General features: G+C 35.5%; 5 protein-coding genes across 9 annotated transcripts in view; 3 read left to right on the top strand and 2 right to left on the bottom strand.

Moving 5' to 3' along the window:
- Window positions 1–210: 210 nt before the first annotated feature.
- Window positions 211–22,387, bottom strand: LOC129243799 (uncharacterized). Of its 3 annotated transcripts, none has more exons than XM_054881116.1 (16): window positions 22,237–22,387; window positions 17,869–18,023; window positions 17,100–17,816; window positions 16,852–17,026; window positions 14,599–14,765; window positions 14,442–14,531; window positions 13,606–14,379; window positions 11,203–11,690; window positions 10,200–10,831; window positions 9,696–10,096; window positions 9,470–9,636; window positions 5,926–6,704; window positions 5,604–5,801; window positions 957–1,282; window positions 681–892; window positions 211–610 (listed from the first exon to the last, which is right to left on the bottom strand). In XM_054881116.1, exons 1-16 carry the CDS (start codon window positions 22,385–22,387, stop codon window positions 301–303), a joined length of 5,742 nt encoding a protein of 1,913 aa, XP_054737091.1. In that variant the 3' UTR covers window positions 211–300. The 3 variants fall into 3 exon arrangements, with proteins under 3 accessions (XP_054737091.1, XP_054737092.1, XP_054737093.1); XM_054881117.1 differs by having other exon boundaries at window positions 13,618–14,379; XM_054881118.1 differs by lacking the exons at window positions 16,852–17,026; window positions 17,100–17,816; window positions 17,869–18,023.
- LOC129243804 (putative N(4)-(beta-N-acetylglucosaminyl)-L-asparaginase GA14866) lies at window positions 1,451–2,732 on the bottom strand. The gene has a single exon (XM_054881125.1). The coding sequence runs from the start codon at window positions 2,726–2,728 to the stop codon at window positions 1,634–1,636; it is 1,095 nt and encodes a 364-aa protein (XP_054737100.1). The 5' UTR covers window positions 2,729–2,732; the 3' UTR covers window positions 1,451–1,633.
- Window positions 3,193–5,071, top strand: LOC129243801 (uncharacterized). The gene is made up of 3 exons (XM_054881121.1): window positions 3,193–3,536; window positions 3,599–3,740; window positions 3,801–5,071. The coding sequence occupies exons 1-3, from the start codon at window positions 3,404–3,406 to the stop codon at window positions 5,026–5,028; spliced, it is 1,503 nt and encodes a 500-aa protein (XP_054737096.1). The 5' UTR covers window positions 3,193–3,403; the 3' UTR covers window positions 5,029–5,071.
- LOC129243812 (RWD domain-containing protein 2A) lies at window positions 8,891–21,146 on the top strand. Its single transcript, XM_054881138.1, has 2 exons — window positions 8,891–8,994; window positions 20,105–21,146. Exon 2 carries the CDS (start codon window positions 20,110–20,112, stop codon window positions 21,028–21,030), a length of 921 nt encoding a protein of 306 aa, XP_054737113.1. The 5' UTR covers window positions 8,891–8,994; window positions 20,105–20,109; the 3' UTR covers window positions 21,031–21,146.
- Window positions 8,891–22,616, top strand: part of LOC129243805 (clavesin-2) — a 58,510-nt gene continuing 44,784 nt past the window's right edge. For 2 of the 3 annotated variants that reach the window (XM_054881128.1, XM_054881126.1), the window contains exon 1: window positions 8,891–8,994. The gene's annotated coding sequence lies outside the window, so the exon portion shown is untranslated. Of the gene's footprint in view, window positions 8,995–22,280; window positions 22,397–22,616 lie in introns of those variants that run through there. The other variant, XM_054881127.1, reaches the window with a different exon arrangement.

Below are 22,616 nucleotides of genomic sequence, written 5' to 3'. Positions count from 1 at the left end.
AGGAAAATAAGCATTCAAGTTCTTTGGTAAAAGTGATGTGCGAATCAATGGTTGTTTTGTATGTGATGTGGAAGAGGAAATTCTAATGTGAATATAATTAAATGTTCTTTCAATGATGGAATGGCACCAGATGGAAAAATTATAAATTTAATGATATTGCTTTCAATCAATCCCCAATTACTTGCAAGTCTAAATAAGAACATACACCGCTTTATTTTAGGCTACATATATTCATATTTTATTTACAAAATTTCTAAATATTTGGAATTCTTTATTTAATTTACTATGTATACTTTTTTTTCAAAATTTTCTCAAACCAATTTCCACAAATGTCAAATCTCCATCTCGCATTAACACAATCATTGATTTAGTTGCATTTTCCAAATGCAGCACCTTGTGCGACTGCATTGCTGGGAGAGAGGTCGAACCCAAAATTTGTTTGAAACCCAAAACACCTTTATATTGATATATTGTTAATGGCGCTTCAGTAGTACGACTCAAGATATACAGCAATAAGTCCCCAGTTGCTGTGACATTGCTAAACGAAAACTGTAGCGGGTCCACACAATCCAAACTTTGCAGACGTTCAAAATGAGCTGAATTAATAGAGCTATAAAATAAGAAAAGAATTCACATACATATGTAAGCATTTATGTGCGTATGTATGCACACATTCATACCTATAAATTTCCAGAGTGTTGCAATGTAAGCTGTTGGGTTCCTTTTCGGTTTGTACTGCTAAGAAAACAGTATTGTTTAATGCGCCGGTTGCTATTTTAGCTGCCTTGGAAAATGGCAGACGTTTTAGAACCTCGAAACTTGGATCTATTCTCCATATCTCAACGCAGTCGGATAGCAGGAGCACTATTTTATTCGGTGATACTTGCAGTACCTAGACGAGTGAGAAAGGAGGTATCACACACATGGTCTGTGTTGACATAAAATATGGCCATTACCTCTCTAATATCTTTCCTGGGTATAACGAACTTTTCGTAAACAACTATTCGCGTCTCAAATTCCTTTTTAAGACAAAATATTTTGTTTAAGACACTTTTTGTTACCGGATGTGGTAGAAAGCAGCGTTCGCCGTTTATTGTGAGAAATGTCAGTTTTATGTTGTGTTGCTCGCCCTGTAGTAAATTGCCTAAAACTGACTTCAGATTCGATAAGAGGTAAGGTGGAGATGTTTTATTCACTACAGCAAAATTTAATCCGTTGTTGAATTCGCTAGAGATAAAAGTTACCAAGTCAAGCGTTTCCTCTTTTGGTAGCCATGAATAATCTGAAATTTAGGGAAAACATATAGAAATAATCAACATGTTAGCAAAATAAGACAATGTACAACTTTTTTCTGCAAAATTTTTATATCCCAATCATGCGTTAGTATGATACATGCTACTCCACATACATACCTAGAATAAGTCGGGCATAAAATAGCAAAACAAAGCAACCTATCGCTCTAACGGCATTTCCAAAAATTGTTTTGTTACTTTACGCCGTTACCACAACAAAACCACATTTTGCAATTGTTTCAATTCCTTTATTATGCATTTAGGTTTACATATGTGTGTATGTATGTGTGTACAAATGAACATCTATAAAATTCTAACCTTTCCTTCTCTGACTATTTGAATTACAAAAATTTCGGTATTTCTTTGCAATACTTGTATTCTACTCCCGTGTTTTGCTTTGCATCACCATTGACAATTGAGTATGGAAATTTGCTCATTCCTACGCAAGCCGCACCGTAATTGCCCATGCGATTAACTACCACCAATCCACCACTGAAATCTGGATAATGTCGCACAATGCGTTGCATTGCGATCTCTGCGGCTACTGAGGGATTGTTACCAGCACGCAGGGCTTCCACAGCAATCAGTGCGGGCAGGAAACGCATCATTACATCGCCATCGCCAGTAGCTACAGCTGCACCAATTTCATTGTCCGCATAAGCACCAGCGCCGGGTATTGGTGAATCGCCAACACGTCCTGGTATTTTGTGGCTGGCGCCATTAGTGGAGGTTCCCGCATAGATCTGACCATTTGTATCAATGACAATCATGCCAATAGTGTCATGATTCCACCGTCCAATTTGATATTCGTAACGTGTGCTTTTTGCTTGGTCATTGATTTCCCACGAAATTGGACTGTATGGACCACAATTTTTCGTTGGATCTGGATAAACGTTTACCCAGTAGTTTGGTTGACAAAACTGATGACGCCACTTTGTCCAAATATCTTTGGATTTGTTGGTGGTGAGACTCTCGCGACGAAATCCCATCGCCTCAGCAAAATTACTTGCCGCATCACCCACCAGTAGTGTGTGTTTTGTGTGTTCCAATACATGGCGTGCTACACTTATTACATTCTTTACTTGGCGCAGTCCTGCAACTGCTCCAATATTCATATTGCTGCCATCCATGATCATAGCATCAAGTGTTGTTTCGCCATTCTCATCCGGTGAGCCACCATAACCGACGGTACCATCACATTGTAAACGTTCACAAGTTGCACAACCTTCGACAAGCGCATCCAGAGCATTGCCACCTGGTTGGTGATTTAGGACACGCCAAGCGGCTGCGTTTGCCTCAGTGAACGCCCATGTATTGATAACAAGCGGTAACGACCTGTTGTTACGGAATGTTGGTACATGATTTTGAGAAGCAGTGGGTTTTAAAGCCAGAATACTGGCAAATATACTACACAATGAGTATAGCACAAACTGCATGTTGACTCACTGCGCTGTTGTTAAACTCAATCCATTATTGTAGAAATATATGATTTTTAAAACTATGAAAATAAACTTTGATTTTTCTTTATCACTACAGTGAATCTCAAACTCTTCGTAATTTCCGCTCACGAAACCATTATATAAAATTTATATTGACGATAGCAAACTTTTACGACAAAAATCCTTGCCTTTCAACAAATTGGAATTTTTTCCTAAATAAGTGTTTTTTTTTTGTCAAAAAGTATGTATGAAAACATGATTCAATGTATAAAAACATTTATAATTGGGGTTTAATATGGCTGTTAGCTACTTTCCAAACATTTCCTTTTGCAATAGCCTTGAATACGAAATGGCATGTGCTGCATTAAGTTGATAGTTCGCCAAATTCTTGCAAGCAAAAACGAGATAGTTACACTATTATCCGTGTATTTTGCAAACCGTATCCATTGCGCGCCGTTTCATTTATCGCTCGCAGCCGCTTTGTTTTGCGAGGGACGCGTTGCCCCGCGTTCTGTGACTACACACACAAAAACGTCGAAAAGTATAGAAAGCAAATGAAGAAGTAACAAAATCGGCGTACAAAATCTCTAATTTATAATTTATCTTAAAAGTTAAAGTTAAAGTTCTTATAATAAACTTCGTAGCTTATATAAGCACACAGATTTGTAAACAATGCCTATACAGTTGGATAAAATATTGGCTGATATAGCTGAGGAAAAAGTGCTGCATCCAAATTATCCGCCAGCAGGCAAAAAAGACGTAGATGATGCCTGGGCGCGCGTAGGCAAAAATAATAAATTATCGGGTAAATAAAAGGAAAAATTTATTTTTATTTGTTGTTTTTCACGGTTTTCAAATTAACTGTAGTACACGAGGCACGGTCAATATTCAAAGTACTGCAAAAGAAGTATGAACAGGAGAAGACCAAACGCACACCGTCATGGAAACTATTTGATCTAATGGAAAAAATACATCAACCAATGAAAGATGAAGATACAAAGCAAGAAGAGTAAGTTTAAATTTGGATTTTTTCGTGTGCTTACAGAGTTAAATAAATTATTTTGTTAAGTGATGGCATGGTGTCTATGGAAGAGGATGAAGAATATGAGATGCTTGAGGTACAAGAAGAGGAAGAGCCAGCAACTGCACAAGGAAAGTTACCTTCGACATCAGATGGCGAAAGCCCTTCAAAAGGTGTGAAATCTGGAGGCTCTAACGAAACAACGCCAGAGAAAGAATCGAAACCATTGTTAAAAACGGCTGTTAAATCCGCGGCTACTGCTACCACTTCCAACAAAGCTTCATGCCCAGCGGCTGAGGAGAAAAAATTATTGAATTCGTTAGCTCCTTCATCGCGTCCAACATTAAACGCTGGTGTTAATTCCACGCCTACATCGAATACGTCAACAGCTGCAACGGCTGCTGCACTACACAAAAAAGGAATAACCATGAAGAAAACTTCATCAGCTGCTACAACCGGGACTACAGCTAGCGGAACACCGCGCGCAACCCAAGCCACCAGCAGCAACGCACAATCCAAAAACGCGACTATACGAGTAGCAGGTCAGGTATTGGGAGTCGGCGAAACTATACAATTGCCTGAATCAATTAAACGTAAATTGGTCGAAACACAGCCTGGACCACAACCTACTAAAAAAGCAAACAATGCTGCACAGTCATCTGCGACAGCGTCGCCTGTTCAGTCAGCTGCAACAACAACAGCTGCCAGAAATTCTCCAAGTGTTAGCAGCGGCAACACTAGTGCTACTTTACAAGAGAGTACACTCGCTTTAAATAATAATGTACAATCGGTCAATATTAAACAGGAACCAAACGACGGAAATGGTCCGCCCGCTGGGATAAATTTAATTACAATAACTGGAAATTCACGTGTTGAATTGACAAATGGTGGTGTAGGAGGTGGTCCTTCCTCATCAACCGCCGCTACTGTAGCATCCACATCAACGAATGGTTATTCACCACGATTAGAGGAGATTGACTTTCGTAATGACATTATTTTTGACGCGGGCAATGGTCCCATTAATGGTACTGTTGCAGGCGCAGTTAATCATCCAAATCATGCAAATGCAACTGGTGGTATTATTAATTTAGGAAATTTCGACAATTCACTGCCACCAACATTCTTCAAGAATCTTTGTAACTCATCACGTCATGAAGCTTTGGGTCTTTACGTTGCTAACGTAATGAATCGTTTGCGACCGCGATCGGCTGCAAAACTCGAATTGGGTATATTGCGAGCAATAATCGATGTCCAAAGCGATGAATTGGAGCAATGAAAAGGGGAAACGGTGATTAAACGGTGATTAAAAAAAAAAAAAACAGAGTAGCACACTCCAATTAAATTTTTTATTAGTATTTTGGAATATATTTTTTACGCTGATACATACTGCATGAATCTTTTAAGAGATGAGAAAGAAGCAACGCCGTTCATTTTGGCAGAGAAATTTTTTATATTGGGCTTGCATCTACCGAAGAAGCAGTATAAAAATTATACTTTTAAATTTTGGAGCTAAGTTAATATATACTATTTCAAGTTTTCTTTCTGCATTTGTTTTGACATATTTTTATCTCTTATATTCGAATGTCAATAAGACATAAAATGCCCACGAAATGTCAAGCTGTTTAAAAGTAATAAAGTAATTATTATATAGTAAACAAAACTTGTTTTCTTGATGATTTTGCTAAATCTATTAAATTTTCTCACACATTTTCCCCAAGAATTCAACAAAACTAATTCTCATCGAGTTTGAAAAATCATTGATGTTTAACTTTTATGCCCCATTAAAAAAAAAAAAAAAGTGTTTGACGAGTGGACTGCACTGGGCAGTATACATTATATATAAAACCTTACCTTGAATGGGTTGAAATTGTTTTTCCTGTATTGACCATTCATAGTAATGTAAAGGCATAGTCGCATTTGTTTTATCAACAACCGCTATAACATCCAGCGTTTGACCATGCCCCTCTCTTATTTTAAGAGGTACTATTTTTGTTGCATTAATTGATAGTTTTTGACGAATAATAAATTTGTCCAAGAGATAATAGGGTGCTGAAAATAGAATAAAAATTTGTTTGCTATAATTTATGCTCGTAATTAATTTAAATTTTATATTTTCGAACAGACACATCTTGAAAGTGTTTCTGTACAATTTCCACATATTTTCGAAACTTACTATCGAGTGACTGTTTCAACTGCTGCACCATCGTAAGCATTGTTTTCCAGCTGGGCATCTCGCTCATTTGCTGGTTGTTCGTGTTTAGAACATCAACAACTGATGATGAATTTCGTTTCCATTTTAATTCACTTACAGGTTGATTATGATAGTCCTGCACGACTAATGGCTGCAAGAACACCAAACTCCCCTGAATCGTAATCTCACTGGACGACTTTGCGTGCTGCTTATAGAACATATCGATTTGTTGTCCATTGATGCTTTTGGCGCGCAAATTTTCAAAATTATTCATTAATATGCGTCTATCCTTGGGAAAGAAATTATTGATGTGTACATCGCCGTGCAACGTTTGCGGAAGATTTCGCAACAATAATGTTTTTTCGCCAAAATTCGCAATACTATTAATGGCACCTAATACGCCTAAATCATTGTACATGTTGACGGTATCAAGAAAAGTTGTACCATTTATCGTGTGATTCCCGTGTATGTATACCGCGCCGTTAATCCAATCAACGATTGGTACAGCATTTATAGTACTGCTAATTTCAGAATATAGTTTTTCAATACTGGCCGCAGTTAAACGCTTTGGCGCTGTTATGGGGGCAGAAGGTATATCCAAACGCACTACATCTTGAACCAAATTTAAATTGTTTATTTGTACATTTTCAATATCACCCTGTATAAGCGCGCTTAGTAGGCTCCAGGCTGCGAGCACTTCATGGGGGCCATCTGTTTTCAGTGTATTTCCAACGAATTCATCGAAATTTGTACTTAAATTGCTGCAAGAAAAGCACAATGGAGGGGTTTGAGTAGGACGGCAGAGGCTTTTGTGAGCGTCAGCAATCTTAGAATACATACAAAAAGAAAACACAAATAAATAAAAACTAAACATAAAAATACTGTATATATGTATGTGCGAATATAGGAATGCATAATTTATTTTTTTATTATAAATGATTTTAGAGAGCAAATTTTAATCCGCAGAAGAATGTAAGCCAAAATTCTTTTTGGAGTAGGTAATTTCCTAATAAAAAATTAAAAATAGAAACCTAATCGGTTAGAAAAAAATCTGATTTCAATAAAAATTTTTTCAATATATTTTTTTTTTTTTTTCGAAAACAGCAATGTTTCTAAACAGTAGCGGAAAACAGTTTGGTGGCTACTGTATTCGTAAGTTTCCGTCACAACTCTCGGTGCTGCCACTTATTGAATAATGAATGAACTTTCTCTTCTCAATTTATGTCCTTAACCCCACATCTACACCTTCTATATATTATAATAATCAAGCTTTGTTAAAACAGAAGTGTCAGATGGAGATCGCAAGTTTCACTGTTAAAACATATCAAGTTTCACTGTTATAACATATACATCTCGAAATCTTTTAAGGGAGGACATTGGCGTGTTATGGTATTATCATTTCGAAAATGTCGTCAAGTAAGCTAATACGTTGTTCCCGCGCTCATTATTGTTTGAAATAGGAAAGAAGAAGGTGGAGATTCTGGATGAATCCTTTTTTTGCAAAGAAGGGAAATGCAAAGTCTGGAAATCTAAAATTTTCAAAAGTGTCGCGTCGCAAAAAATATCAAATGGCTGTCAATATGCAAACTGACAGCTCATTGCTTCACGGGCGTTAGCAGTATGTGACCTAAAATATTTCATAACATGAACTTCATTTAATTTGCTGCCTTGATTGGTAATTTCATTGAAATTGCCCATTGAAAGACATCAAAAATTTAGTGTAGAAACGTTAAGTTACCGAATTTCTTGCCATCACTCTCGTACCATCAGTTATTTTTTTCGTAGTTTGACAACATCATTTTAATTTTACCGCGCCATTTGCGTGCACAAGTACAGCGATCCAATATTCTTGATGCCATTTTGAAAATTAAATGTTAAAGCAGAAATTTAACAGATGTTACGATACATCTGTTAGAAGGTGTAGATAAGAAGTAAGACAAGTTTTTCAGTGTTAGTTCAACCACACTTTCCTGTTAGGCTAGGTTTAAATGTCCAATTTTGAGAGCTTAAGCCAAAGAACTTATAAAGACGAGAAAGTGGAGTTCTCGGCTCGCTCCACCAACAAAACTCGGTTAGGAAATTCAGCACCAAAAATTTAAACGGGTTTTAATTAGTTCGAATTGGTTTTTGGTGATCAATTTTTAAATCGAGACGGACCACAAACTGACTGTCTTAATATGTTCTTTGTTTAAACTCAGCTTAAAAATTAGTCTAGTACTAAAAAACTTGCCCTTAGCAGTAAATGCTATTTATAAACATAATTAAATAAATCTTGAAGTATTCGGAGAAGTTCAGTAACTCATTTCCAAGTGAATTGCATTGCAATTGCTAAAAAAATGGAATGAAGTGCGCTCGGAAATGAGAACCTTAATGTTAACCTTAACTAATTAGACGCTTGCACGGAACAGTTTTGCAAAGAAAATAGCAATGTATTCACAATTTTTACTAATGCATTCACAACTCTCTCATTGTCTTCATCACCGTCTATGATAAATCGTACATTTTACAAGTTATTTGACGTAAATCGCTAATTTGGGGAAGTTTCATTTTAATTGTGGAAAGAATCACAAAAAAGTGTCTAATTCGGAGAAATCTATTTCATATTCGAGACTTGGTTAGTGTTTTTGAAATATTATTATATCAATGCTTAACTTAAATGTAAACCCAAACAAATCGATCTAAAGCTTGTAATTTATATGAAGCGACACTAAAGGTCGTTGCACACAAGTGAATTGTCTTTATAACTGTATGGATATCTACATTACAACAACATTTTTTCTCCTTTTAGACAGTTAATACGTTTTTCATTTGTTTTCAGAGCATTGCCTTGTGTAACCCCAATGTAAGTTCAAAAACCATTTATGTTTATATTTTCGTTGTTGGGAAATCTAATTTTTTTACCATTAACCAGATGTGGCAATACTGCGTCATCGTTGTCAGTTGTGATGTTTTGTTGAAGTAAATAGTGAAGTTTGTCTCGCGTGTGGCCTTCGATTTTTTGTGTAAAAATTTTGCAAAAATTCATGTGCTATAAATTGAAATAATAGAAAGGTAATATATACATACTGCAATTAAGTTGAAAACAGGTGTAAAGATATGCAAATAAATGTAGTTGTTGGCAGGTTATCGTCTGCGCATTGATTTGTGAATCATCTGTTTTTGTTTCTCCCCTTTTTCGTCGCTTTGTTTAAGTAACTATCTACAGTGGCTTTGAAACTGCGCAGTGAATTGATTTTCTCTTTATTTTTTTTTTTTTTTGTAAGTTGTATGGAATGCGCAAGGTAAACGGCGGTTATTTGTAGGTAAATAAAAATTGTAGTAAAATATAAATTTTTATCAAAATAGATGACTAACACGACGGTGCAAAAAGAAATGTATGTATACATACATTGTAACATGCATTCTTAAAAAGAAAACCTGTTCAAAATGTCTGAACTTAGAGGGGAAATAAGTACATACATGTACGGAGGGGAATTTCATTTCAGCCAACTTATTTTTTATTACCTGTTATTTGGTAAGAAATTACCTGCTACTTTCCACAAGCAATCCCTCCAGCTGTACGTTATTAGCAGTCAAATCACCTTCAAAGTTTGCCTCACTAGCGAGAATCAGTTCTGTACCAATTTCTTGTGGTCGTGATAAGCTCAAGTAGTTGTCTTTCAAATAATGCAAATTTATATTGTTTACTAAACCCTATGAAATCAATAAAATGCTTATTTTTATTCATACAAATTTCTGGTTTGCTTAAATACCTCAAATTCTAACAGACCCTCAAAAGTCGTATTAGCCAACTCCACATGCTGGCTCAGGCGCACATTTTCATTGGCAAGCCAAACTCTATCCAGCAATATTGCCAACTCGTGATGGTTTAAACTGTGATAAAGTGGAGTCTGCGCAAAATTAGCATGTTCCACATGCAAAGTATCAGCACCACCAGCTTTGAGAAATTGTTGTAACTTCAACAGGTGCATGCCATTCAATGTGGAGACATTGCAAATAGCGCCAGAGCCAATTACATTAAGTTGTCCATGAATTGAAGCGCTGGCGTAGATAATTTGTGGTACAGAGGAGTTAGCGTAGATTATATCCAGCGGTACATGTACGCCATTTAGAGTGGATGTGCTAAGTGGCGCTTGCATTTGAATGGGATTTTCTAAGAACAGCGTAAGAAAAGAAAAGTTAATTGATAAATATGCCAATGAATGCAATATTAAAAATTCATACTATGTCGGTATCTAGTATGTTTAGCTACTTACGGAATTCCATTGTATTAATAAATTCATCTCGATTTATCCAATAGGCCTTCAAAGTGAAATCATCTAGCGCACGTCCATTAAGTGAACCCTCAAGTTGCACTCCCTCCAGGCAATTTACATCAGAAAAACTTTGCGGTGCAGTAAACATTTGCGCGCCACTTTTCTGCAACCAGCAACGCCCAAATTCTTCCGCAGGTATATCATTGAATTTTCCCTGGAACGTTAATTGACTGATATTCATATCATAGTTGAATTTGTGATTTCCTTCCAACTGTATATCAGCATTTAGATGCTGTAGCTGCTTCTCTATGTCTTGCACCTTACGTCCATTAACACTGCCATTGCCCAAGAGTAAATTGTCTACGACTATGGTGTTTCTAAATTTCTGTCCTGGTGGCAATAAATCACTGTATTTAGTCACATTAGATAATAATTGCGCTATTAGTGGTTGTTCGTGTTCTGAGATTACTGATTTGCCACAAATGCGTCCACTGGTATGCAGTTGTTCAATATTCAATGTTTGCGCACTTAATTCTGCCACACTAAGTGTCATGGGCATATGCTGTTGTTCGCCGCGCGTAACAAATACTTCAAGTGGCTTATCCCTCAACGTTAGATTGTGTGCTATAATACTACAAGTGAACGACGAGTGAATTGTTGCGTATTAATTTTTGATTACTGTTTAATTAATACATAACTACTAGAACTTATATTTCGTCCCCTTAGTATAACAATAGCCTATGTGCTCATAGGCTATTATTTTTTTATTGAATTTTTGGATTCTCCATCGTCGATTTTATATGTGGTCAAAATTTTGTCAAATTCTAGTTCCACAAAGTGGGTCAAAACGTCAGTAAAAAAATAATAAATATTTACAGACATAACGAGATTTGAGTGAGAGCTACTTTCGACAAAAAGTTTGAAATTCATTTTCTCAAAACATCAAAAAATTTATAGGCTATTTTAATACTAAGGGGACGATTTGTTAACTTTCACTACACACCTTGGAGTCTGTATCTTGCCAAAATACATTGGTACTTGGATGCTCTGGTTTGCGCTCTTCAATAGCAAATGTTCAGTCAAATTTTCAGTATCTACGCCATTCAAATATTTCACTTCAATGTAACCTTCGCGCACTACCAGCGTCTGGTTGAAATGCTTTTCACCCTCGATTACTTGCAAGTCACTGAAGTTCGTTTTGATGAGCTGTTGCATATCGATTGCGTTGACAAATGTTAGTAGAGTGTTATTTGCTTCCAACGGCTGCTCGAACTTAATATTTATATCCTCCAAGGGTTGGGTAATATCGAGTCCATTCAGAAGTGTCTGCTTGGTGCTCATTTGAGAACTTTGATCTATTAAGTCGTTGACGCTTAGAAAGTCTGCAACGATTGCGTCGCCTTTGATAGTAAAATCGCCATTAAGGATGAAATTGCCGTGCACAATCTGTTGCGAAGCCAATGCCTGTAAACGTGGGCCCAGTGTTTGACCCTGCAGTGGGAAAGAAAAATAAATAAACAAAAGGAAAGAACAACTGTTTGAAAAGCATATTAAATGTTCACTGTAGACCAAGTTTTACACCTTTCACGATTTTATTTACATATTATTTTTTATTTATTTCTTATCTCTTATTTACAAAATATTTTTATTTATTTATTATCTTTTATTTACTTATTATTTATTATCTTTTATTTATATATTATATTTTATTTATGTATTGTTTGTTTTTATTATTTTTATTATTATTCTTTTTTTTTTTTATTTTTTATTACCTTTTACTTATTATTTTTTATTATTATTTGTTATTACCTTTTATTTATTTTTTTTACCTAGTAGCCAGTGTGCTAATTAAGTTAGAGTTACATTGTATATATCCCCTATAAATAATAATATTATTTTTACTATTTTTTTATTATCTTTTATTTATTATTTGTTTTTTTTTTTGTATTGGTTGGTTGGTTGGTTGGTTTAAGGTAGGGGTGTGCGAATCCCATTCGATTCGAATCGAATCGAATCCTAGGAGTGCCACATAGACCGCAAGATATTAGTTCGTTTCGAGAATTTGATGACAGATTCCATTTTCAGGTCCGAGAGTATTGAAAGATATATAAAATAGTTAACAATTTTACACACAAGAAAAACGTTTCGGACTATACTATATGACAAGAATTGAGTAAAGATGCTTTCTGCATGTCGAAAATTAAATATTAAAAGTTTTCACGTTGTCTGCTAAGTTTTTATGCACTAGTCCGTGGGCTGAGATGATAATTGGTAGTATGTGCACCTTCCTTAGCTTCCACTGGCGTTTGACATCAATGCCTAAGTCAGAATATTTGGATATTTTTTCTGCATATGTTTTTTGTATGTTTCTGTTTAGAGGAATAGCAATATCAATAAGGAAAATATCTGGCCTATTGTGGTCTTTTGTGGTATTTATTAAAATTGTTCGGTAGTTGGAGTCTTCTTGAACAGGTTCTGGGGTGCATCTGAAGTACGGTATTTTGCTTGGATTGAAGTTGTACATCTGCGTTGTTTTTTATTCTTATTTCTTATTATTTTTTACTATTTATTATTATTTTTTTATTATCGTATTATATTTTATTATTATTATTTTGAATTTTTTATTATTTTTTAAGATTTTTATTTTTTTATTAAGTTTTTTACTATATTTTTTTAAGTTTTTTATTATTTCTTTTAATAAGTTTTTTATTATTTTTATTATTATAATTTTTTATTATTATTATTATTTTCATTGCATTTTTTATTATTATTGTATTATTTATTATTATTATTTCTTATTATTTTTTACTATTTTTTATTATTATCTTTTATTATTTTCTTATTAAGTTTTTTATTATTATATTTTTTTATTAAGTTGTTTATATTTTTTATTTATTTTTTATTCAGTTTTTATTATTTTTTCGTTAAGTTTTTTATTATTTTTTATTAAGTTTTTTATTTTTTATTAAGTTTTTTATTATTTTTTTCTTGTTTTTTTATTTATTATTTTTTATTTTTTTAATATTTTTTATTTTTTTATTATTTTTACTATTTTTTATTTTATTTTTTAATTTTATTTATTTTTTTATTTTTCATTTATTTTTTTATATTTTTTATTTTTTTATTTTTTAATTTTATTTATTTTTTTTTTCATTTATTTTTTCATATTTTTTATTTTTTTATTATTTTTACTATTTTTTATTTTATTTTTACTATTTTTTATTTTATTTTTTTTTTTATTTATTTTATTTATTTTTTTATTTTTCATTTATTTTTTTATTTTTTTATATTTTTTATTTTTTAATTTTATTTATTTTTTTATTTTTCATTTATTTTTTCATATTTTTTATTGTTTTTTTTAATTAAAAAAATTTAAAAATAAAAAAATTTTTTTTATTGTACTTACCCCTTCACTTACCACCATTTCGATCGGCTGCAATATGCGCACATTCTCAAATCTCTTTGCACCCTCCACCACTTGTGTCGCATTTGTACGCTTCAGCAGCACATCCAACTTTTCCTGATGCACTTTTATGTGATTTAAGCGCTCATGTATTAACAGCTCTTTAGCTTTGACAGGCTCTTCAAAGATTACTGACTGATTCACCACAATAACGCTGTCGCCACCATCGATTGATATCAGTTCGTGCAAATTTTTGCCTTTAATTTCATCTCCCAACACTCGCACAGATTCCGCAACTAGGTTGACTATATGAGCTGGCTGGTTCACAAATTGCACTCCATCACGCTTCAACGTATTATTTAGCAAATCATACCATTTATGCTTATTCAAAGTACCATTGATTTGCAGGTGTTTTGCTGCTAGTGTGGGTACCACAATAGTGGTGGCCGGCGTCATTGCCACATTTTCGGTTGGCGTACGTTCAGCAGCTTGATACCTACCCGTTACACGCACTTTTTTCGCGTTGACGCGCTCAAAAGTGGGCTCAGCTGCATCGACGCCATTCACTTGGTACGCATTTAAGTCCTCTTTAACAATAAGTGTGCCGACTTTAATGGTGTCAAATTCCTTAATGGGCTCAGTTGGGGTGGTGGCGCGTCTGAAGCGTTTTGCTGCAGTAGGTGACTTGAGCAAGACTTCTAGACCATCAACTGCTTGGGTAGCGAAATTCAATGCCTGCCAATAGTGGCTGGTGAAATGATATTTCGGATAAACGAACTATGATCCGAGAAAAAATTAATAATATTTGATGGATACTCGTATGTGGAAGGAATGCTTACTGAATTGGTATTCACAGTTTGTATATCCGCCTGGGGAATGTCTTGTACTTGCATTTTGACATTTAGGCGTTGACTTTGTTCGAGTTTTTGCTGAAAATGTGTATATGTTGTTTAATGTGTTAATGCAATGTTTATTCTACAGTGTTTGCTCTCTCACCTCTACTTCAGTTTTTAGCTTATTGACATCGATTTGCGCCAAACGCTCTATTTGCGTTTTAGTCCAATCGATGATCTGCTGCCGCAAAGAATTTACATGCTCATCTTGCTTGAAGATCGGTAGAAAAATGTTTGTGTCATTTTCGTTCATCTTTTCATTTGCGATTACTGAAAATCAAAGATTCTTTACTGTTTATTTATAAAGGAAAATAAAAGAAATCGGGAAAATTGAAGTAAGTGCCGTATTGAGATAAAAAGTCTTAGTAAAATATTGAATATAATCAAACAAAGCTTTATATTGAAAGCTGAAAAATCCTATCCAAATCTATAATTCTTAGGGCGTTGGTGTTCACGCTTTAAATATATTTATTTTTCTTTTTAACTTGTTACCAGAATTTTGGCATAAAGGACTTTTTCGAAGTGTGGAATTAAAAAAACAAAAACTTTAAGTTTTTCCCTCCTGAGTGAAGATCATTAAACATTCTTTCTCAACAACCTGTTAAACACAGACCATCAACGAGAATAATATAAATCTACCTATCCAATCAGCTGTTTCGAGTTTACAAACAAAAAAAAGATGGCACTGCCGAAGCGACATATGTTAACCAGTGCATTCATTGCCTGTTAAATTTACCGATGGCACATCCATAGCAGACAGCTCAGAAAACGAAAATTGGTTTAAAGCGAAAATAAATTTTAACGCGAGAACAAGTAAATGGAAAGTATCGTAAAAATTTACTGACTATAATAAGAATATCACCTAAAATTTGAATCTTTAACAAAAAATGGTTTTAAAGCTTCTTCTTCTTCTTAATTGGCGCTATAACCGCTTAAGCGATTTTTGCCGAGTTTAACAAAGCGCGCCAGTCGTTTCTTTCTCGTGCTAACCGGCGCCAGTTGGACACACCAAGTGAAGCCAAGTCCTTCTCCGCCTAATCTTTCCAACGCAGAGGAGGCCTTCCTCTTCCTCTGCTACCACCAGCTGGTACCGCATCGAATACTTTCAAAGCCGGAGCGTTTGCATCCATTCGGACGACATGACCCAGCCAACGTAGCCGCTGGATCTTTATTCGCTGCGCTATGTCTATGTCGTTGTAAAGCTCATACAGCTCATCGTTCCACCGCCTGCGATATTCGCTGTTGCCAACGTGCAAAGGTCCAAAAATCTTACGCAGAATCTTTCTCTCGAACACTCCAAGCGTCGCTTCATCGGATGTTGTCATCGTCCAAGCTTCTGCGCCATACGTTAGGACGGGCATGATGGGAGCCTTGTAGAGTGTTAGTTTTGTTCGTTGGTTTTACGGCTATACTGATCATCATTATTTTGCTGCTAAAGTGGCGGTAGATACAGTATGGTTGTGACTCGTGAACTATCGAAAAATAGATTTTTCGTACCGTTATGCGGACACTGCTCATAATTTTTTTGAAAATTTTTCATAACTGCACTTATAATTGGCGCTTACATCCTTTTTGGGTGTTTCCTCCTATTTATGATGTGACTCTTGATGCTTTTCACAAATGGGGGACCTACAGTTTTATGCCGCTTCCGAATGGCAGATGTTTTCTTTTTTAAATACGCTTTTTCATGGCGGAAATACACTGTGTGTGAGGTTTGCTGTTGGCTGTCGAGGGGCGATTGCTATTCGAATTTTTTTTTATCATTTGATGTTTTATGCGCGCAGTTCCGAACCACGGCACTGTCGAATGGTAGGCGTGACTGCTTTTGGCCGGAGAAAAACTCGAATTTCGTGGTTTTAGTATGCAGAAATGCGCACCATTTTGCCTGTAATAGCTTCGATTTATTGAAACAAACGTAAGATGATAGCCGATCTTCGGAAAATCGATTTGACAGCTCTTTTTTTTTAATTATCAAAGCTGTTAAATAAAATGTAATAAAGTGTACTCCTATCTCTCAAGCGGACACCTAAGGGACTGAAAAATTAGTCCGCTTTTGGGAGAGTTAGCGATAGTCGACGAATTACCACTTAAACCAACCATGGGAGGGTTTCCCGTTCAAGAGAAAAAAATTAAAAAAAATTCTTAAGGATTTCTGGTATGTACTGAAAACAGTGTCCGCTTATAGGAGGTGTCCGCTTAAGAGTGTGGCTCGTTAGGAGAGAGTACACTGTAATAGTTAAAAATCTTCTGCACACTTTTTTGTACAATTTTGTTTTCGTTTATTCGTATTTTATTTCCAACAGACTAGTTTTTAATTCTTTCTTCTGTTTCATCCTTACAAAACTCCAAAACTTACCTAAGTAGCTCTTGTCATCCTCTTGATGAATTCGCATTTTTGATACGCCTCGCCCCAATGCACCTTCGGTGAACTGCACATTAGAAGGCTCGAACTTCCAATCGTTCAGATTATAAATTTTCGTATCCTGATCCTTACTGGCAATGAGTAGCAAAAATTTTTCAGCATCTACATTCTTTTTTTTTCGTTTAATCAAAAATTAATTTTTCGTTATTAGTTTTAATGCTACAGAATTTAACCCCCATTACCTGTACAGGCAAGAACTGTTCTACCGCATATAATGACAAACTTTGATAAGGCACAAATTGTCCCTTATCAAAGAGATAAAATATTGAATCCGCTTCATTAGCATCTCCACCGCCAGTCTTCCTCGTGTCGACCGAATTTGCATAAACTAGAAAGTGACGTCGTTTCACCTCATCCAACGGTGCACTAAAATATCGCACATCCACCGCCCCATGGGTGCGTATCTTCTGCACGAGCTCGAATTTTTTCTTTTCGCGATTAAATTTATAGATTTCTGAATGTGTTGTGGTGCGACCCGTTTGATCGGCATAATTCGCTAAGGCCACATAGTTTTCAAAGTTAATGGCAAATGGTTCAACGTGACGTGCATTGCTACATGGAATGCGTGCGAGTAGGGTGAACGATGTGCCCGACCACTTGTAGTAGGGACAGTGTGGGCTGGCTTTTTCGTTGCTGCTACGAAATGTTTGCAACATAAACAAATCGTTGGCTGAGGTGCGTAGATAAACCGAATATAAATGTGTAGCGGCAAAGAATTGTACAGCTCGCAGTCGATCGTCGGCGGTGAGTTCGTAGATCGGTGAGCCATCTCGTGCGTTCTCAATCACTTGGGTGATATTCAACGCCAATGCGATGTAGCCCTTGGAGCCGATCGCTTTGCAATCCATTGCGATGGCATTGGGCGTAGCAATATTGTACAGTTCGTGGTAGTTTTGATTCTGGTGAAAAAAATTTAGTTCATATGCAAAATAAATCATTTTTAATACGTACCACATTTTTGTATACTGTAAAATGCCGTACACCATTTTTGGTTTTATGTAACGATGCTGCATACTTTACATCTTCCAAAGGGAGTATACAAATATCAATTGGGAAGGAAACGGGCACCGACGCGATTTTCTCGAGACCATTAAAGGAATAGGCAGCTACAAAAATTTTTTTTATTTAAAAGATATATATTTTCGCTGTTGTTGTTTATAAAGCAGCATTAAATACTAAAAAAAAATGCTGTTGGAATGACAGGCATAGCTGGGACATAAATACAGAAATGAATTGTTCGGTTTTTCGTCGTCAGGGGTCTGAGCTCACCAGATGGACAGTCTGGGCGAGAGATAGATTTAAAAATTAGTGGTAGTTAAAGTTTTGTGTAATAGGTGGTACCTTTGAAAACCTATTGGAAGCTACCTACGCCACAACTAACCTATATGTCTGTGACACCCTCGCAGCCTAAAAGCTTCAGTATATAGTAGTAGTAAGTTTAACTTCGACCCATCTAGGATTCAGACCGTCATTCTCAATATACAAGTATGTCCGATATGTGGAATTACACCGTACGACGTATTCACGTGACCTCCTAAACCCACTCACCTAACATCGCTTTCCTTTTGGACCCACCACGTTGAAACAGTATGTTTCTTGGGCCTAAGGTTAGTTGAGATAAACGATGTCGACCGTACGGGCAGAACTTGAAGAACTGCTACAAAAACAACAACAGCCTGGGTGCTCTCGCTTCTTAACAGTCGGTTCCGTGATTTCAACCCGGCCAAGGGCTGTCACTTACGAAGCATTCCACAAAAACATTGCTAGTCAGCTGCACTATGGGCAAGGGGGTGCCGACTCTGGCCAAGGACTGTCACTTCAGCAGTATTCCTTAGACAATTATGATTACACAGCAACACAACAATAATAGAGAGTGGTGACGATTTTCTTGAGAAGGAACTTCCTCCATCGTGTTCAATTATAAAGTACTTTCTCAAACACGCTTCTTAATTTTGTAGATCTAGAGCGAAGACAGCCATCCCAGTCGGCTCCACTTTATCGGAATGACCTGAATTTACATACATTAGACCAAGGAGTGCTACTACGAGTAGCATTCCATAAAAATGTACGGGAAATTATTATAAAATAATTTACGATATAAATTGTTTCTACTTGTTTGAACTTTTTGATATCTGGTGGGATTCTGCACTCAGTAAGCGTTTGCGGAGGTTGTAGAGAAGACCTGTAGAGTATTCATCACCTACTCATATACGAGCGCCATCTAACTTTTTGATCTTCAAATTCCCTTCGGACTCCACTAGTGCGCATTCTATGCTTTCTGAATCTCATATGGGTTGGATTAGAAGTGGGAGAGTGAAAAACTCTTTAGAGACAGAGATTTTCTACTGCTGTTATAACAATAACAAATACAACGAATAAACTTCTCATCAACTCAACTAGTATGGCTGTAGTGTAACTGTCAAACCCTTTTTAAAATAATTTTCTAGGGTTTTTTTATAAACTAATCGGGTAATAAGCAACGCACCGATTAGTTAAAAAAACAAACAAAATTGGAAAAAAAGTTTTATGCCCACATTAAAAATGGAGGAGATAACGAAGATACTGTCTCCGCCCTATTCTTTCGTCTCATCGGTCTACCTATTACTTCCTTCACCTTACTTCCTTCACAATGGTATCACAAAGGATGAATTCGTATTCTTCGTCCAAGGGTATTGTTATAATCAGCATAAAAAGTTGTATCGAACAACATTTTTATTTTTTTCTAGTTAAATCGGGCGTCATCTTTACTTATTCCTTAATCTGCCATAACTTTCAAAACCTTTTCGAAATCGTAAACATTTGCTATGTTTTATTTATTTCATAAATGAATCTGCCAAAACAACTCTAACATTGAATTTCGAACGAAGTAAAGTTCAAAATGAATTCATACGAATATTTTACAGCTAAGTTCACTATGCCTATTTCTATGTCCTTACTCAATTACCGTTTATCAAAGTTTGGCTTGTCTGAAAATCTTAGATCTTCATATGCTTCTCATAAGCACATACACACGAAAACCTACTATTTTTGTACGTTCCTTTTAATATGTAAACTCACCGCCTAAAGTCAAGTACAGAAATATTTACTAATCTATCGGCATATAATATATTTGGGGTCTATACATTTCTATGTATATGTGCCAATATACATTGTATACCGATCTGATTGAACATTTCTGTTCTTACAGCAATAATGACGGATATTCAGCAGCAAATCCCACAAATCGAACACCTGGACGAACGTGAACTGTATGTGCAATGTATTACAAAACAACTGGAGGAGGTCGACATGCTTTCATCGATCTACTGTACACCCGGTGAAATGCATATTTTGGATGCCAGCGTAATTAGCGACTTCAATGACTTCCTCAACACGCCTACAGCCAATCCTGCGAATGCGCTGAAGGCACATTTGGATTTCACGATAACTCTGATCGTGATGCAGGGCAAGTGCAAAGAGAAAATGGATATACGCATTGAGTTGCCCAATCTCTATCCATTGCTGGAGAATGCTATAGTGACTGTCTTCAACGCGCTGCTGGGCAAAGCTAAAGAGTTGTATTTGAAGCGTGAAATTGAAAAGTACATAGAGACAATGGATAAGACTGAATGTTATGTGTTTCAAGTGGTCTCCTGGTTGCAGGACGAATTGAATGAATTGATTGTGCGCGATGCCAGCGAATTTGCGTACAAGGATGATGTAGTGGATGAGATGGAAAGTGTGATGGAATGCGAGCGGTTATGGATTTACTCGCATCATATCAAGTCGAAGAAAAAGCGGCAAGAAATACAAAGGGAGGCGCGTAATTTGGACTTGACTGGATTTTCGCGTCCTGGCAAGCCGGGAATTATATGTGTAGAGGGCTTGCGGGAGAGCACGCAGGAATTTTGGCGCATAATTAAGGCTATGCGCTGGCAGCATATAACGATTTGCAAGAGCGAACCCTGGCAGGGGAAACTGAAGAAGCGACGACGCTTTGATGGTTTCAAAGAGCAGCTCTTCTGTGATGATCTCGACAATGAGGATGGTGTAATGAATATGGGGCTGTTCATCAAATATTTGGAGGCTCACAAATCGGGTTACATGAAGAAGGAGCTGTTCGGTTTGGAGTAGTGGCGAGTTGAATAAATGAAAAACTATAAACGGGAGTGCGGCACAAAAAATTAAATTAAAAAAAAGAGAAGAAAAATATACTTTGATATACAAGTATGTAGTGTTATTCTTCATTTTTTTTGATATTTTCAATTTTAGCTTATACATAAATTTTCAATACTATATATTTTTTTTGATGAAATTAAAATTTGTTAAATAAAAATTAAAATTTGTTAAATAATATAAAAATTAAAATTTGTCAGCGAAATAAAAGTGGTGAAGTACTTCAAAATAATTTTTGTGCAGTTTTTCTTTAAAAATCAGTATCTATACATAATTACTTAGTGAACTGAAAAAAAATTCTAAGCAACATTTTTTCTTTTTATTTGCAAACGAGTCTGTTTTTCTTTCTTCCTGGGCTCTGCTGTTTTCTTGATGGTGCTTTCTTAAACTCGTATGCACATAAAACACAACGAAAAAGTGAAAAATAAATCCATATCTAGCTTTCACTATGTAATTTTTTTACAACAAAGAGCGCCATTGTGGTAAAAACATACGTCATTTTCGCTGGATGCCCTGACAAAATGCACGTCACAAAAAAGCAATGAAAACGACTCTTACCGCTGTTAAGTATTCGAAATTTTTTTCTTACTTTTTATTTTAATAGTTACACATTTTTATGGCGTATTCTGTAGAAGTGTTAAATTACAAATTCTCGAAATGTTGCTGATTTGACGAAATATTGATTTGATAAGATTTTTTTTGTGACACAATTCAAATTTTCTTTTCCATAGAAATTAATTATTTACTGTGTTACTGACCGCATTTATATATATATATAATGGGTGCGTACACCCTTTTTGGGTGTTTGGCCGAGCTCCTCCTCCTATTTTTGGTGTGCGTCTTGATGTTGTTCCACAAATGGAGGGACCTACAGTTTTAAGCCGACTCCGAACGGCAGATATTTTTATGAGGAGCTTTTTCATGACCGCATTTACCCTAATTTTTTATTAGTATCATTATTATTTTTTATTTCGATACTGCAAAGTAAGTGATATATTGAAAATTTCCACTCCTAACTTTTATTTTGCCTGCCCCAGTGTTGCCTAAAAGAAAATCTCCTCTTAAACAGTTAACTCTTTTTTATTTTTTGTAAATAAGAAAAACTAAATAATTTTCTAAATTTTTTTTAACCACTTACAACTATTTGCCTTCGCCTCCTCTTACCTTTATCGAAAAATTGTGTCATTTCACGTTTTTGCATTTGCGTATGAAACGGTTCGAGTTGTGCGCCATAAAATTTGCGAAAATTCACATCCAAACACCAACAATTATTCATACAATTCATAAAAAGCAATACAAATATATAACAAAACATTTTTACTTTGTAAGTATACAAATTTTAATAGTTTTATAAACAATTATTTTTTGTGCGAATATTTTTCTCCATTCGTTTAAACCTCAAATTACTAATGTGAGCGTGTAAAACGCAAGTTTCTTTTATATATTTGCGTAATGACCAGCTAAGGAAGGCAAGGGGAGCAGTCCACCGTGTAACTGTAAAATAAGGCTATATATTTGAGAAGAGTATGTATGAGAGAATAATT

This window comes from Anastrepha obliqua, chromosome 4 (genome assembly GCF_027943255.1).
Source record: "Anastrepha obliqua isolate idAnaObli1 chromosome 4, idAnaObli1_1.0, whole genome shotgun sequence".
NCBI lineage: Eukaryota > Metazoa > Arthropoda > Insecta > Diptera > Tephritidae > Anastrepha > Anastrepha obliqua.
Note: the sequence above shows the minus strand (reverse complement) of the source record. Positions and strands in the feature narration are given on the sequence as shown.

Coding starts and splice junctions, on each gene's coding strand:
- LOC129243804 (XM_054881125.1), bottom strand. CDS start 2,728: ATGCAGTTTGTGCTATACTCATTGTGTAGTATATTTGCCAGTATTCTG.
- LOC129243801 (XM_054881121.1), top strand. CDS start 3,404: ATGCCTATACAGTTGGATAAAATATTGGCTGATATAGCTGAGGAAAAA. Junction 3,537..3,598: donor CAAAAATAATAAATTATCGG/GTAAATAAAAGG, acceptor AATTAACTGTAG/TACACGAGGCACGGTCAATA. Junction 3,741..3,800: donor GAAGATACAAAGCAAGAAGA/GTAAGTTTAAAT, acceptor TATTTTGTTAAG/TGATGGCATGGTGTCTATGG.
- LOC129243812 (XM_054881138.1), top strand. CDS start 20,110: ATGACGGATATTCAGCAGCAAATCCCACAAATCGAACACCTGGACGAA.
- LOC129243799 (XM_054881116.1), bottom strand. CDS start 22,387: ATGTTTTGTTATATATTTGTATTGCTTTTTATGAATTGTATGAATAAT. Junction 17,817..17,868: donor TTACAGTATACAAAAATGTG/GTACGTATTAAA, acceptor TTTTTTCACCAG/AATCAAAACTACCACGAACT. Junction 11,691..13,605: donor AAATGGTGGTAAGTGAAGGG/GTAAGTACAATA, acceptor TTCCCACTGCAG/GGTCAAACACTGGGCCCACG.